At 39.5% G+C, this 16,397-nt stretch overlaps 1 protein-coding gene across 6 annotated transcripts in view; it reads right to left on the bottom strand.

Annotated features, from left to right (window-relative positions):
- Window positions 1-16,397, bottom strand: part of RAB27A (RAB27A, member RAS oncogene family) — a 93,763-nt gene that overhangs the window by 14,579 nt on the left and 62,787 nt on the right. For 5 of the 6 annotated variants that reach the window (XM_050968677.1, XM_050968675.1, XM_050968679.1 and 2 more), the window contains 2 exons: window positions 2,925-3,098; window positions 784-869 (listed from right to left, as the gene is read on the bottom strand). In XM_050968677.1, coding sequence (XP_050824634.1) covers window positions 784-869; window positions 2,925-3,077 — 239 coding nt within the window. In that variant the 5' untranslated portion in view covers window positions 3,078-3,098. Of the gene's footprint in view, window positions 1-783; window positions 870-2,924; window positions 3,099-9,340; window positions 9,427-16,397 lie in introns of those variants that run through there. The other variant, XM_050968680.1, reaches the window with a different exon arrangement.

The raw sequence follows: 16,397 nt of genomic DNA, 5'->3' as shown, positions 1-16,397 counted from the left end.
ATTCAGGACAAAAACTTGATTCCATGCAGGATAGAACATTAGAGAGTGACTCTCACCAGCCATCTATCTGATCTTTACAAAGGAAGGGATGAATCCTGCATCTCTACTTCCACATCAAAGACAATGGAGGGTCTGCCTGCCTAAGAACTGGGTAAAGACTGCAGGATGTGACCCAGAGATAGCTACTGGCTTTGGTCTTGAAAGAGGGCAATTGGTTGGAGATACAGTGCTAGATATAAATTTGCTAGCACAGCATAATATATATCTCATCCTCAATAGTTACCATTTAAATAAATTATAGCCACTTCTAGCTGGCTACAAGAGCTAATGAAAGCTTAAACAGAGTGCAGGTCAATATAACCAAATATGCGCTGCAGACTTCTGGCAGACCCCTCATTCTGACTTCATGTGTATGACTTCCACTGAGTCTTAATATCTTCAGAAGAACGAACGAAAGCACAAGAAGATAAATTAAGAAATTAGATTATATAGCCAGATATATATGTGTGTGTGTGTGAGAGAGAGAGAGAGACACACACATACACACACACACTAGGAAAATATATAGAAAAAAAAATTGTCCATAGGTAAGAACAAACATCACCCCCACCCCGCCCCCGGGAAACTGTGATCATATTGCTGTTAATGTCAGAATAAAGGCACATTTTGATTCATCTAGAGTCATGCTCATAAAATACAACAGACAACAGGAGAATTCATGCACTTGAGTTCAGTTAATAGTTTAGTAAGCACAGTCACATTTGCTTCATATAAAGGCCAGACCTTTCCTGTCCTGCAGTATCCCACAGTTGAAGATGTATCCTCTGTCCTCTGCCGCTAATGCCATCTGGCCCATTGGATCTATACACCTATAAACAGACAATTTTCAAAGTGTCAGCAGTCCACTCTCAACAGCATAGCAAACCACTGACATTTAAAATGTAATACTTTAATCATTCTTGATGCCAATAACAATTAATGCATTGTTAATCTAAGAGTCGATACTACTGACGGACACCATCTCTTTGCCTTATGAGGCTGAGTTGTAGGCTCCCACTTTGATCCTACCCAAGTAAAATATTTAAGAAAGGAAAAACATCAAATGAGAGAAAAGAAAATGTTTCCAATAAGCTATGAAGACCTAAAGAGAAATTAAATGTGGCTATGATTTGCATTAGGCAGGCATGATTCTTTCTAGTTTTTATTTTTACTGTTTCACTCTGTTCAAAATCGAAACAATTATAAAAGCACAATCAGATAACGTAATATGGCAATATATTTGTACCATTAACAGAACTATGTCAGCAAAACAGAATATGACTGTAGAGATAATGACTTCTGTTTAACTGTCACAAGGTTGCTAAGAAGAATCTAGTGTAGATCTTATCATATTATAGCTTACAAGAACAGGAACTGGAATAAAAACTCAGTAGCTTATTTAGCAGGTGAATATAAATAAAGACATCTGTTTCAAGTCAGTGTCTAGAAGACATCTGAGTTTGGATTGTCCTCTCCTTTTCCTATTGGTATTACTGAACCCTAAGATTAAAGAAGTTATGGATACACAGGCAATACCATTGGCACAGAATGTGTCACAGGATAATGGTCACAGAGCATCTGACAGACATATCAAAGCAAAACCATCAAGTTTAACTGTCTCCTGCTTGGAAAATATTCATTTTGAGAATTTTGTTTTGGTTACTCTGTTAGAACAATTACTCACCCATCAGCAGCAAGTCTGAACAAGAACATTCTGCACCACGAAAACCCCTTGGTACTCATGCATGTTGAGTGTGGGGTGAGTAGACTAGGTAAAGTGACTCTGCCAAAAAGTTGTCTGAAACCCTTATATGCTAACAAGATGGGCTTGGTGCCAACTATGAATGCGCAAGTGTGGCAAGGAGCAGTGGTATGGTAATCATTGTGGTTCTCCATTGCCTCAAATAAAAAATAATGTTTCCCATACATTTTAGATAATCTGGGAGCCACCTCCTGAATTCTTTGAAGACAATGGGAAAATGGGTTTCCCAGCTAATCAGGGCCCAGATCTAACACCCAATGCCAGATTATTTTCTATACTGGATGCCCTGTTGGTATATTAACATTATGGCATGAATTGTTTACAATATTTACTGACAGCATCCTCAATTCAGATAAAATTTCAGCAAGTAAAATTTTCCAATTTTATGAAAAATGTCTTTAAAATATTCAGTATGGATCACAGATTTTCTCTATAAAGTGATTAAAAAGGAGGAAATCTTGTAGATATCCATTTAAATTCTATTGCATTTAAAATTGAGACCTTGTTAAATAAATGTATTAGAATAGCTTTTAGTTTTCACATTTTGACCTCTGATGATTAGGAGTTTGGAAAACATAGGTAGCTGCTCAGGAAACTTAGGAGTCCTACAAGCGCTGCCCCTTTCCTTTAGAAAGTATTAATTATTCACCACTGCCCTACCCTGTATTTTTCAGTGGCGCAAAAACTTAACATGGTTGTCTTTGTTTACTAGCCACGTTAGCTTATAAAGAAATTTATGCCAATACATCTTTAATTGGGGCCAGTTCTGCAGGCCTTCCCTTGTGGAAAGTCTATTGATGAAAATGGCAGTTCAATTTACAGGGAATGGTCTGAATGCCATAGTATCATCCATTGCTATCAGTACAGGTCACTGAATTTGGTTTAATTAGTTAACTTCTTCTGCAGAAGGGAGTAACAAAATAATTTTTTCGTGGACCTCACATAAACAGCCTTTTTTGTTTTATTTGCAACTCCTAGAGAGAGAAGAAGGTGGTATTTTGTGCCCATGAAATATGGTCGACTATGCAGTGACGATCAGGAGATCAGGTTTTAAAAGAGTAGATTTTATTTTTTTTAAATAAATTGTACATTCAAAGCAGCACACAGAGTTGCTGCATCTTACCACTCTCTTTTCCCGAAAGTCAATACCCACTGTTGTGATAAATCTGGAATTAAATTTGCCATCTGTGTACTGGTAAAGGATGCTGGTCTTTCCTACTCCCGAGTCACCGAGTGCTAGGAATTTGATGAGGTAATCGTAGTCTCCATCAGACATAGTGAGATCTTTGTAGACCACCTTTAAAAAGCAAAACAAAAAAACCCACTTCTCATTTCATTACACAAAGCAAATGGCGGTATTTTGAATACATACGTTTGTTAATTTTAAGTCTACACTAAAGCTTTTTTGCAACTTACTTATTTAAAATAAAGATAAGAACGGGCCTGATTTTGCCCTCCTTTACACTCGTTTTATTCTGGTGCAACCCCACTGAAGGTCACTGACGGAGCGGAGGCTCAGGCTTAACATTTTGAAAGGTCAATGCCAAATTCAGCTCTGACATAAAGGGACACATATCTACTGACCTCAGTGCCTAACCACAACAGAACTGATTCTGGCTCATAATTTCAGAAGCCAAAGGCCAATTCTATTTTGACCCCAGTTTTACACTAGGTGCAACTCCAACAGCTCTGATTGAATTACTCTTGATATACACCAATGTAAGTGAGAGAAAAATCAGGCTCAATTTGTTAAATAAAGAGAGCGAAATCAGCTGTCTTGGATAAACTACTTGCCAGTCAATGGAAGGTGCAAGTGAATGCAGTATGGTCCTCCCCAATAAGAGCTGCTACAGATCATCATTTATTAGGAACAACAAAGGAGAAAATAAAATTTTTGCTTTTTTACAAAAAGCAACAAAGTACAGAATTAAAGTACTCTGGAAAGCCATGTACACAGCATTAGTCACAGAACTATTTTCATCCATATCTGAAAGTTGCAGCAGTTATATAAATGCATCTGCAGTATTCCTCTGAACTAGTATTCACCAGAGCATACTAGATTTGGAATACATGAAGAATCTATTTTATTCTCTTGACTTTGCCCACCACAAGCAGCAATTCAAAAAAAGGCACTGTATTGCCATAAACAATCAAACTATATTGCACTTTTTCTTTTGGGGGAGTTGGGGAGAGAGAATGCACCCTACCAGGCTCTTTTAAAAACAGCTTAACAATAAGCGCTCCATGTCTTATGCAAAATGAATTTGGCGGGAGTTTCAGGAGATGCTCCTCTGGATGGTCTGTGAAGACTGACTTATCCTCTCAACCTAAGTGTTGTTTAAAGAGTTCATTTTCTTCATTAGTCATTGAAGGCAGATTATCCGAATAGTCTCTCCAACTCTTTCCATCCATGTTCTTGATGCCGAAGTCCATAATTAATATAAAACCTCACTACCCTTTTTATAAGGCATGATGGGAACACTGTTAGCAGCATTCAATATATTGGATCACAGTTACATTCAACCTACTTAAAATGCCCTTTATATACACATAAATATGGTATCTGTACTAGGCCTTTAAAACTAAATTTGGGACTTAAATCGTACATGCATGGTCAAATTTTCAAAGGCCACCTCAGACTGAAGCCCAAATTCTCTATATCTACCTTCTTGTATGAAAACACTAGGATGTGAGGATATAACTGGCAAATCCAGGTTCATGTGTACACAAAAACTTGGTTTTTAAACAACCCCCGTGGGTTCAGTTTTAGAAGCTAGTTTGAGCTCCCTTGAAAAATATGGTGTTCTTTGAAAAGCACAACATGAACATTACAGCACAGAAAATAGCCAGCTAACCAAAACCAACATACTAGAACTGCCTATTATTAAAACTTATTTTCCAGGATTTCACTTTACGCAAAATTTTGAAGAATTAGTATTTTCACATGGAATACATGCACATGAATGAGACTGCCTATGTGTCTTATGCAAAGACATTTTTTCCTCCAAAACAGCTTGTTTTTCACTTAAACACATATCTGAGTAACAGTTTTCATGAAAAAGACCATTTTGAGTTTATAATGAAAGACAATTTTCAAGTATTTTTGTAATTTATTAAAGATAGTTTGAACAGTTTTACCAACCACTAAACCTAGGTGTTTGAATATACAGCTAAAACACTACTACAGTATCAGTCACTACAATTTAAAATGTCTAGTCTTACCCCCTTTGGGGATCTTAAAAGAAAAAAGATTTAGATTTTGAAGTGAAAATTAGGTGTTTCAAAATGCCTAGACTGTACAAAACAATTCCTAAACCAACCACATCAATTCCAGGGAAAATTCAGTGTATGTGAAAAAGACACATGAGGATTGTGCTCTAGTAGTTTCCTGTTTGAGTAGCTACTGATCTCCCCTTCCCCAAACCCAGTATCTTGCTGCCTTATGCAGCTTGTAAAAGAAAAACATCTAAAAAGAAACCTGAGGAACTCTTCCAAAAGGAACAGAAATCTAGCACAAAAAACTTACCAATTACTAGGGGAGAAAAGGTATCAAAATATGAAGAGAGACCATAAAATGAAATACATTTTTCTTGCAAAATATGCAATCTGGGCTTCAAATAATAATATTATTAGAACTGTAATACTATTTACTAACAAAGCTGTAAGGCTAATCACTTCATTAGGTCCACAGCATTTCAACTATATTCTTTGCAGTACAACTGTCCTCAATAGCATAGCATCAATTCAGTCCTTAGTCTTTACTGCACAACCTGAGGTTTGGAACAAACTCCAGACCTCCAGCGCGTGGGCAACCACCACCACCACTAAGGCAGGAATGTAACTATCTCTAAGGCTTTGGCTTTATTGCAAAATTTCATATTGTAAACAGAACATGACTGTGATGAGCTTAGTTAGCCAACATGGTGCAGATCCCATGACTGTGGTCAGTGCAGACAAGAGGGAAGATTTTTCAAAGGCACAAGTGGAAGGTAGGTGCTTCATGGCCACTGACTTTTAATTGGAGTTCAGTTCCCAGCTGTCATTTGTGCCACGAAAATTTTCCCCAAGCACCACTCCTGTTCTGCATCATTTCAGCTACTCATGATGGAATCCTACTGGGGTCAGGGTTGATGAACAGCTGACACAAATTCTCCACCTTTACACTCAACACAAAGTCATGGTCAGCTAAATCAACTTTCCACACTCAAGTTTTAAAACATGATAGAATGTGGTCATGACATTAAGGCCTCAGATAAGATGAGACAAGACATTCAGAACTAGCAGCACGATTTCTATGCTGTGTTGCAGGCTTGAAACACAGCATAGAAACACATTCACCTACCCTCTATGCTATAACAAGAAGGAGTGCAGAGTCTTACAAGCAGCTAGAGCAGAAGGGAAGGCATCGCAGTAAAAGGCTTTACCTAGATATTAGAAGTTCTCATCCACCCAGGTGCTCATAAAGACCCGCAAAATACTTTTGGGGATGAGGGAGCTGGGAGGGGGAGAGGTGGGGGGGAAAACAGGATCACACAGCGAGCAATTCCCCAGAAAAAAAAGTTTACATTGAGAGGTATATATTTTTTAAAAACCCTAACATTTTTTTAAAATCTTCAGATTGACTATAAAAACAAAAAAGAATCCAGTGGCAACTTAAAGACTAAATAGATTTATTTGGGCATAAGCTTTCGTGGGTAAAAAACCCACTTCTTCAGATGTTTTTGTGGATACGGACTAACATGGCTACCCCCTGATAACAGAGTGACTATGACTCCTTCCTAATGTTTAGTTTGTGATTAAATTAATGCTTCCATATCTTCTGCCAAGCTACTTTGCAGTCCTTTGTAAACTTTCCCTCTTTTTAAATATACAGTCTGTTGTGCATAAATCTCTAAAATTACTAGTATTTTAAAAATGCCCAGATACTCAACAAGTGCAACTTGGGACTAGTGTGTTATGAAGACAGGTCATCCCTCTCTGGGAGCTTATCCACATGGTGCATTAGTCTGAGCTAGAGAGGTGTAAATTCTAATGTATACTAGTGTGTTGTGCACTGACTGGTCCATATGGACCCTGCTGGCATGCACTAAAGACAGACACTAGTACTAATGCTACCCTTTATTCCTAACAGACTGCTGTTGTGAGTAAAGTATGTGTGTGTAAAGACCTCAGAAGATAGATACAACAGAAGTGCAAAGTATTATTAGCAGCAGCAACACGTTTAGAAACGTAGGAAACTATTCTACGTCATCTCACTTTGTGTAGTTTGCTAAAACTTACTGTAAATAGCTACCGCCCTCCACTGAACAAAGGTCAGAGCTAGCACAAGATTAAATATATACCTCTTCCAATACAGGAATTTGCAGAATAGCTGTTTGGATAAGCTGCCACACAGTACAGACTGCTTTTTACCCCTGCTTTAATTCACCATATAGCTTGTAATTAACAATTTGCAAAATGGCTGAGAACAGGGCCAGAAGTCCTTAACACAAAACAAAAGAAAAAACCATTCCAATCAATCCTTGATAAGAAAAAGTTCTTCTTTGGTCAGGTTACAGTGCATATCATTTCCACCTCCCACCCTGCAAGATAAACCCAGTATTCAAATATTTCCAGGGTGTGTTTACTGTGAAAGCCTGAACCTAACCCTGAAGAGAAGCAAGAGTTATTTTCACAGTCAGTCCCAGCCCTGTCCTCCTCCCTGTACAAATATTTAAAAAGTGTTCTCCACCTTCCGCCTTACAAGGCTTAAATTCCAGGAACCTAGAAGCATCCAAATTTTTACTATATAAATTGACAGTGTGTTAAACAACAAAATCATTCAAGGAGTTAAAAAAACCCAAACTGATACATTTAAACACTTTTTATTGAGGTTTTTTTATACAATAGCCAGGGTCTGTTATTTTAAAAAATATGTATTACATTTTTTTATAAACCTTTACTCATTAATGAAAAAAATGTGGAGATGGGACAGATGAAAGTGATGGTTTGGTGGCCAAAGTCGTAGATTTAAAATACACAGAGGATGAATTTCTGCCCCCAGTGAATCAATGGCAAAACTCCCACAGGCTTCAGTGAGGCCAGGATTTCACCCAGCTCTCTGTAACCACCAGCTCAGAACCTAGATGGGTGAATTCAGTCCTTCATTCTTCCAGTAAATAAAACCAGATTTCCTTGCCATTTGCTTTCAAAACAAAATTCTTGTCTGCTCAGGCTGGACGTTAAAAATGCCACGGAACTTCCATAAATTGGGGTTTGCCTGGATCCGTTTGCCAAAATTCCCCACCCACTTCTGTATGTTATGCATTGCTCAGTGTTGGTTGCTACTCTCTATACCAAAGATGCCCTCATTTCAGTGGCACCATATGCATACAGCTTGTGAAGCTCTTTGGAATCTATCAGGGTTAAAAGTCATGTATAAATGCAAATTAGAGACAATAATTCAGTCTGTGTCCATCTTACGTCAAAAGGGGGAAGAAGAATTGTGGACGTTAAAATAATTAAAACACAGAAGACATCTAACCTAACAGTTAAGAGTTAGTATAAGTCCTTCATTCACATGTTTTTTAATCAAGCTCTCAGAACTGCAGCACACTTTTCAGTCCCTTCCATTCACATTAATGTGCCCTAAAGGAAGGCATAAGAAATCTAGGAGGGAGTTGGATATAATTAGAACCCAGCAGGAGGTCCAAAATCATTTTGGAAGGGACTTCCTCAACTTTATTTTTAAGAGTAGGAAATACAAGAGCAACTCCTTTTTGCTGAGAACTGTAAGTTACCAAAGGAACAGGTTACATAGCAAGCACTCCAGCCAGCTCTTCTCTTTTAATGAACCTCTCATGTTGTGGTTACATTTGATACTTTAGTATAACACTGGGATGGACAGAAAATATGAAAATCTAGGAAGCTCCACTGGCAGTTTGCACTGCTGGTATGATCTGTATGATCATATTATTACCTATTTCAATGTGGCATCTCCAAATAATTATGCCTACTCTGCTACTTACTTCTTTGCCAATAGGAAAGGCTACATGTTTCTTGAGGCAAGTACTGCTCCTGATAAATGAGTCTATTCACATTAGTATAAGGTGGTTTCACATGAATAGGCTTCTGTCAGCTTTACATGGTCACGTTTCACCTAGGGTACAACTGGTTATAAACAATACCATGAAGTTGCTGTGCTGCAAAGCTTCCTTACTCTTGAATGCTTGTTTGTGGATAAATTAAGGAAACAAGCCTTGCATACACAATTTTTCCCTTTATAGTGCAACATGCCCTCTGTACACAGTAAATTCATGTTTTCACTAAAAATGTGTAGCTACTGATCGTGGGGAGCGGGAGGGCTTCAAAACAGATCAGCTTACGCAATAAGGGTGAAGCTCAAAACAAAAACAGACTAATCATGGAACTGCTAGTTAAAGTATATGAAGGCACAGACACATGCATTTTAAACTACCACCTGTATGCCTGCTCTTAATCAAGCTGTCCTCTTTTATGTTAAACACAATTTTATATCAAAAAAATGTACATAAAACTTACCTCCACTCTGTTCAAGAAATGTGCTGGTCTAATCCGAGATACTTATTATTCCTAGCGGGAGTATTTTTCCAGCTCCACCTGTTTAGCACACAGCCGAGCAGCCTGTGTGTCACTTGTTTGCATTTGTCAGTGACTACAGATACATACATGAGGCACACCTTTTTATGTGTAAAGAAGGTGCTGGCTGGCAGCAGTGTGGGGAAGCAGTTACACACTTACAATATGTCCCATTTGTTCTCTAAATGGAAACAGCACTTTAAGAAGGGATCTGTATATATCCTATCAGGGAGCAGATAAAAATGGCAGTCACACCTCTTATGTGTATCACAATAAATCTTAATATTTAATTGCCTGTTAGAAACAATATCACTATATAAAATGATATAGTATACCGATCACAGTCAAGCCACATTATAAAAAGCATAATGATCTTAATATGTTTTGCGACTTTGCATCCCCTTGTCTTAGAGGAGGCCAACATAGCAGCAATCTCTGCTCTCTAGTGTTAGTTTTCATTTATTATGTGTTTCTCCTGTGTATATAGAGCTGAATGCACAGAAGAGGTTTGGGTGGGTCTGATAGGTGCCCCAACTTGACCATTTATTTCTAAAGAAACTGAGCAAGATCTTGTAATAACGGAAGTGACTTGTTGGCGGAAATCGTGAAAGCACATTTTCTGACAAACAACGTATGCCAATACCAATTGTACCACTCTAAAATTTCAAAGAGAAGCTGTGTAATCTAGAATTTTGAGACTCCTGGAGATTGAGGGATGGGGCTAGTTTTCCCTCCTTTCCTCTCAACACCAGCTCTCACAGCAAAGCAAAGGCCGTTTGTTCTCTAGGAAACCATGGCAAGTGAAACTTGCACCTCCCCCCATACCAGGAAGAAACAAAAATGTTATATGTTAGGATCAGTCATCACCTCCATCTCTCTGCTAGCAAGGGCAGCCAACCATAAATGCATTGACTAATTTTCATGGTATAATTTACCACACAGAGAGACAGATGTTTAAAGAGTAAAACTAATTAGAACTTGCCAGGTAACAGAGAATAGGCCTATATAATTAATTTATATGGTAACTATAATTTTAAAAGGTCATGTGACAGCCACCCTGTTCTTTGTTTGCTATTTCACAGGTTAGAGTCAGATATGGAGGACGTTTCCACAAGCGACATAAAATTTTCAGGCAGAGCATACAACCAAAGAAAGGATCCATGTTTGTCAAACAGGGTCACATCTTTATTCAACCTTGCCAAGTACCTTGCCTTCTGTATTCAGCAAGAAATTAATTCTAGTATCATAGGGGGGTAGATTAATTGGGGATTAGGTCAGGGAGGTGGGGGAGAGGCTGCAGTGAGGTGTGCATATTCTCTCTCTGATTCAGGTAGCAGAAGTCAAGCCAGAGAAGAAAGAAGTGATTGTGGGAAAGAAAAGGGAGTATGTTTCTTGGGAAAGTGTTAGATTGAAATTGGCATGTCCGAGCAAGAGGAAATGGTAGGAAATAGACTGCAGTATAATCAAAAGGCACTATCATGTATGTACGTGATAGGGATCTATTGCTGACAAGTACTCATTTGAGTAAAGCTACCAAAAATATAGTCTGCCACAAATCTACTGATACTTAAGTCCTAGAAAATGCAGATATCCAAGAAATCCCAATGTGTAGCTCTGCTCTGAAAAGCAACTCCATATGGGCTTCCATGTTTGTTGTTGTCTTGCTGAATCCATACTGAATTTGCTCAGTTTACTGGCTGAAAGATTTTTTCCCCTCCAGCTACCATCCCTGCAAAGTCATCATTGGGATCAGGGACTTAAACTGGTTTTTTTCAGGCATCACCATCAGTAGTGCTGATTCTGCAGACCAAATTAGACCTGCAGGGACACCTGTGCATCTCCACTCTTTTCAGTTTGCCTCTGACATTTGTGCAACCTCATTGCCCATCAATGGGCTTTAAAAAGAATTGCACTGATGTAACGTTGAGGGCAGAATTTAGCCTTCAGAACCTGTATTGGTAGTGATGAGGAGCACAAAGGAAATAACTCCGACTGACTCAGATCCCAAACTGCCCAAGGTTGGCAGTTAGGAACAATAGCCACCATCATCACCTTTTTACTTGTAAGCTGTGTAAATTGGGTATAGAAATCATGGACAATTAGAGCTAACCCCCCAATAAAAATACTTCCCTCTGACAAATATTTTTAATTTTTAAAAAACAAAAAATATGCAAATTAGTTAAGTTTTTTGAAAGGGCATTTTCTGAAGAAAAATGTTGATGAAAAATATTTGACCAAGCTCTAGGCACAATGAAGACGGAATCCCACATTTCACAACCACTTTCCAAGAGATATGAATGGTGGTTTCACTACTTCTGAAAACTCAATTCCTGTTTCTTTACAAGAAAAATTATCCTGGGGTTATTATAGACCCCAGCTTCTAAGGCCCAATGTAAAATGTTGGCTCATTGAGTGCCCTGAAAAACTTGGCGTAACGGTGAAATCATGTACTGAAGTGCAATGGAGTTACACATGTTTTTAAAACATTGTGGACGTGCAAGCTAGTTTGCGTTCATGTAGGGCTGAAGTTGTTGTACACAGCGAATTAACTACAGTAGAAGTTATAACCGACCTGGTTTGTTGTGATGGAAATGCCCTTATAGAAGGGGGACCCCCTAGGACCCACATTTAACCAACTGATATAGTGGACTGCCAACAACCTTCTCTCATAGCCTGGGTAAAAAGTTCAGAATGGCCTTCCTCCATGCCAGCTTTTTAGGAGTGTTACCCTCTGAATAAAGCCTCATTTGGAACTTTGGTCCTTGCTAAGTAGTGTGACAAGATGGCCAATGTTAGTATGGTGGGTCCTGCGCTTTTCTTAGTGGGGGGGCTAAGATGCCAGCCATTGACCCTGCTCTTGGGGTGCTGAGGGCCCTGCTAGTGGCCCAGGAAAGTGGTAAAGGAGGGAAGTTGAGGAGTGGGCTGGGTTTGTGCTTTACTCTGAGCCCCAGCCAGTCTCAACCCCTGCGGGTATTTACCCTCTTCCCCCTTGGGTGGGATACCTTCGGTCCTTAGTCTCCCTCCCCTGCTGGGGCAGGGTCTCCCTTACTCCCTTCTCTGATATTTCAAGTCTCACAGCACACCTCCAAGCTCCAGTCCTCTCCCCCCAACCCCCAGGCTGCCTGAAGTGGGTGTGTCAGTGTGGGTGTATGAGGTTCCAATAAGGGCCTTAATTGACTGCAGGTGCTTCAATTAACCTGTAGCCACCCTCTCTAGTCTACAGGGAACCATGTCTTAATTAGCCTTGGGCTTATATATTTCCCCTCTAACACTCTACCACTGCTCCCTGGCCCTCCTGTATCACAGTAGGTCAATGTAGTAGTAAAGGGGGAAATACACACTACTCCCCATTCAACACTTTAAAAATAAAATAACATGATTTTGCACATACGGCAGCTGTCAGCCAAATGGATCCTAAAACTACTTAACCATTTTTAAGCAATTGTTGTCTACTAAGCCTCCAATCACTCATGCACATACTTAAATTGACATACAAAAATAGTGCCACTGAACTAAATTAATTTAGAAATACTCCATAGGAATCACTTCACCCTCCACAGCCATCTCTCTAGGGTGAAACGGAAAATATTTAATGATATACAGATTAGGACAAGAAATAAAAGATACTATATCCAATAGAAATTACAGGGGGAATTTAGATAGGTAGACGCTGCTATTTATCCAGGACCCTGAAATTATTATTACAGTAACTCTTCACTTAACATTGTAGTTATGTTCCCGAAAAATGCGACTTTAAGCGAAACGATGTTAAGCTAATCCAATTTCCCCAGAAGAATTAATGTAAACGAGGGGGTTAGGTTCCAGGAATTTTTTTTCACCAGAAAAAGACTATATACACACATATATATACACACACACACAGTATAAGTTTTAAACAAACAATTTAATACTGGTACACAGTGATGATGATTGTGAAGCTTGGTTGATGTGGAGGAGTCGGGAGGCGGATATTTCCCAGGGAATGCCTTACTGCTAAATTATGAACTAGCAATTGGCTGAGTCCTCAGGGGTTAACTCTCAAGGCAGCAGGAATGGAGGGAGGGGAGACAGCACTGCAGACCTTGTGTGTGTGAGAGAGAGATATGCACATTTCCCCTTTAAGTACACTGCCCTGTTAATTAGATCAGCTTGCCGAGACTGCAGCTGCTGCCAGCAAGCTCCCTCCATCCTGAGCCCTGTCATGTGTCCCTCCTGCTCTATGGAAGATGGGGTAAGTGGGGTACAGGAGCAGGGGGAGAAGGCACCCTGACATTAGCCCTCCTCTACCTCCTCTCCCCCCTGCTCAGCAAGCAGGAGTCTTGGGGAGCAGCTCCAAGGCAGAGGGCAGGAGCAGCACATGGAAGTGGGGGGAGGAACAGCTGCAATTGCTAGCCTGGTGGGCAGCTGCTGCACAGGGAACTTAGGGGAGTGGAGAGCTGATGGGGGCTGGTCCACCATGGTTCCAAGCCCCCACCAGCTAGCTGCAATGCACTGTTCTTCCTGCAAGCAGTGGAAAAAGCAGGCAGCTGCCAAACTATGTTAGAAGGGAGCACTGCACAACTTTAAATGAGCATGTTCCCTAACTGATCAGCAACATAACAACGTTAACCGGGATGACTAAGTGAGGAGTTACTGTACTGCAAAACTGGGGTTAAGAGTAAAGTCTTATTGTCCAGCTGAAAGATGGCATGTCACTTGCAGTGTTTCTTAACACCATAGTGGGACACTGGTTCAGTGCTCATAGGAATCATACAAGCTACTGAATCACTTAACACCTGCAGTACCTGAGGTTTTTCCCTAGAGAACTTCAGTTTCCCATCTAAGTATTGATTTACTGCCACTGTGACTACTTTATCCAATCTAATGAGTGCACAGCCTTTAATGCTCACCAGGTAAGCAGAGAAACTATGTCACTTGTAGGTATTCTTGATGGGAATTAACTATTAAATCTTTCCTTAACCCAAGTAATCTGGGGAAAGAATGGGTTGGATGAAGTAGACCTAGCAGAACTTCTCCATATTAAACTTTCTGACTTACTTTGTGCTGATGGAGCACTGTGGGGAAAGGACAAAATAGACTTTCCTTAGTGAGAAGTGTTTTATATTTATATTAGACAATAGATATAAACAAGAATTAGTGCTTTTTTTCCATATAGGGTAAAATTTTCAAAAATGTCTAAGTGACTTAGGAGGCTTACACTGCAATCATGTGACTGCAGCTCATGTAGACATATCTGCACTAGTCTTAATCTATCTAATAGGGCAAAAGATAGCAGCACAGACCCTGGCAAGGAACGTGAGTATGTACTCAGCCTTCTGGGTCAGTTTGCACAGCCCATGCTGAAGCTTGCGCTGCTATATACTTACTGCTATTATTAGTGAGCTAAACTAAAGCTATCACAGGTATGCTGACATAAGCTGCAAAACAAACCACCGACTGCAATTAGACACATCCTATGTTCCACTTTCAAAAATGACTTTGGCCCATAAGAGCCTGGTATCTTAGTCCGCACTAGTGGAGTATGAATTCCAGTGCACACTAATGTAACATGTGCAAACTGGCCTGTGTGGACCCTACTGGAGCACATGAAAAGCTCCCTTGTGTGCATTAATGTAGTCTCATTTCAAAAAGTACTATATTAACACCCACTAGTGAACTTCTAATCTGTACCAGTATGTTGCACATTAGCTGGTCTGCGTGGACCCTGCTGGCATGCACTAGAATTTACTCCCAAACTAGTGCAGACTAAGGCATAGCATAGATAAGCCCAAAATCTTATTGCCTTTCATTTTTGAAAAATGGGACTTAGGCATAAAAGTAAAAAAGTGCTAACGTTAGTTTAAAAAGCAGACTACTGTGCATTGTTCGATTGACACCGGAACTGCATACTTACTATATCCTGTCTTCAACAGTGACCAGTGCAAGATACTCTAAGGAAGATGTAAAACCCCTGTAACAGTTCAATAACACGATTATGAAATTTTCTCCTTGGAACCTGACAGTTAGTGGTTGAGCTATCTCCTGAAGTATGAACCTTGACATCACTTTTCAATTTCTTATTTCAGCTAGAGAAACTGCTAGAGTAAGAGTTTTAAAAGGTATAGCTTTTTAATGCCATTGCATGTCACCCTCTCTTAATGCAAGACAAAGGAAAAACTAAGTGCACCTGACTGCTTTCCTATATAGCATTTGTTTTACACATTTATACCATATCACCTCTTGTGTCTCCTCTCGAAACCATAGTCCTAATGTTTTTAGCTCTCTCCTCACATGGAAGCCTTCAAATGCCTCTAATTATTGTCAATATCCTTCTGTTTATACTCTGTTTCCCACTGCTTCCCCACCCCAAATAGTTAGAACCAAACATAGTACCTTATGATGAAAGCATTTCATGAGTTTATGTAACAGTACTAGAATATTCTGAGTGTCACTCTATATTCCCTTCCTAATAAAAATCTAATACCTGGTTTGCTTTTTATGGCCATTGTTGCCATGCATTAAGCAGAATTTAACGGTACCTTAGTCTTTCCACTAACAAAATATCAGACAATTATGGAGGTGCTAAAAATAAGACATTTTTCCTCACTATTTCCAATTCATTCCAACCTTTATTTATTTATATATATAGAGAGAGAGATTTGGATACTCTCAGTATTTGCATCCTCTTATTTGGCATTTGATTGCTCTGTGCACATTTTCAGCTTCCACTCTAAAGGGAATACAAGGAATCAGATTCTTCAAGAAGCAAGGAAAATCTTGAGCCTTGAGCCCCCAACTAGCTGCATGCAGGCTGAAATTGTGGCCATGCAGAGCCCCATTATTTCAGTGGGGTTCACTGTGGGTGCAAAGGTCTACCCATTAAGCCAGTTGTAGGGCTTCAATTTGCAAGTAGCAATACCACGCGTATCCCACCTGAATATATCCTGTGGCATCTGCATCCACTGTCAGCTTATTTAGCCCAGAATTGCAGAATTTTCCAATAGAATGGTCAAAATGAAGA

This window comes from Gopherus flavomarginatus, chromosome 9 (assembly GCF_025201925.1).
Source record: "Gopherus flavomarginatus isolate rGopFla2 chromosome 9, rGopFla2.mat.asm, whole genome shotgun sequence".
Lineage (NCBI taxonomy): Eukaryota > Metazoa > Chordata > Testudines > Testudinidae > Gopherus > Gopherus flavomarginatus.
Note: the sequence above shows the minus strand (reverse complement) of the source record. Positions and strands in the feature narration are given on the sequence as shown.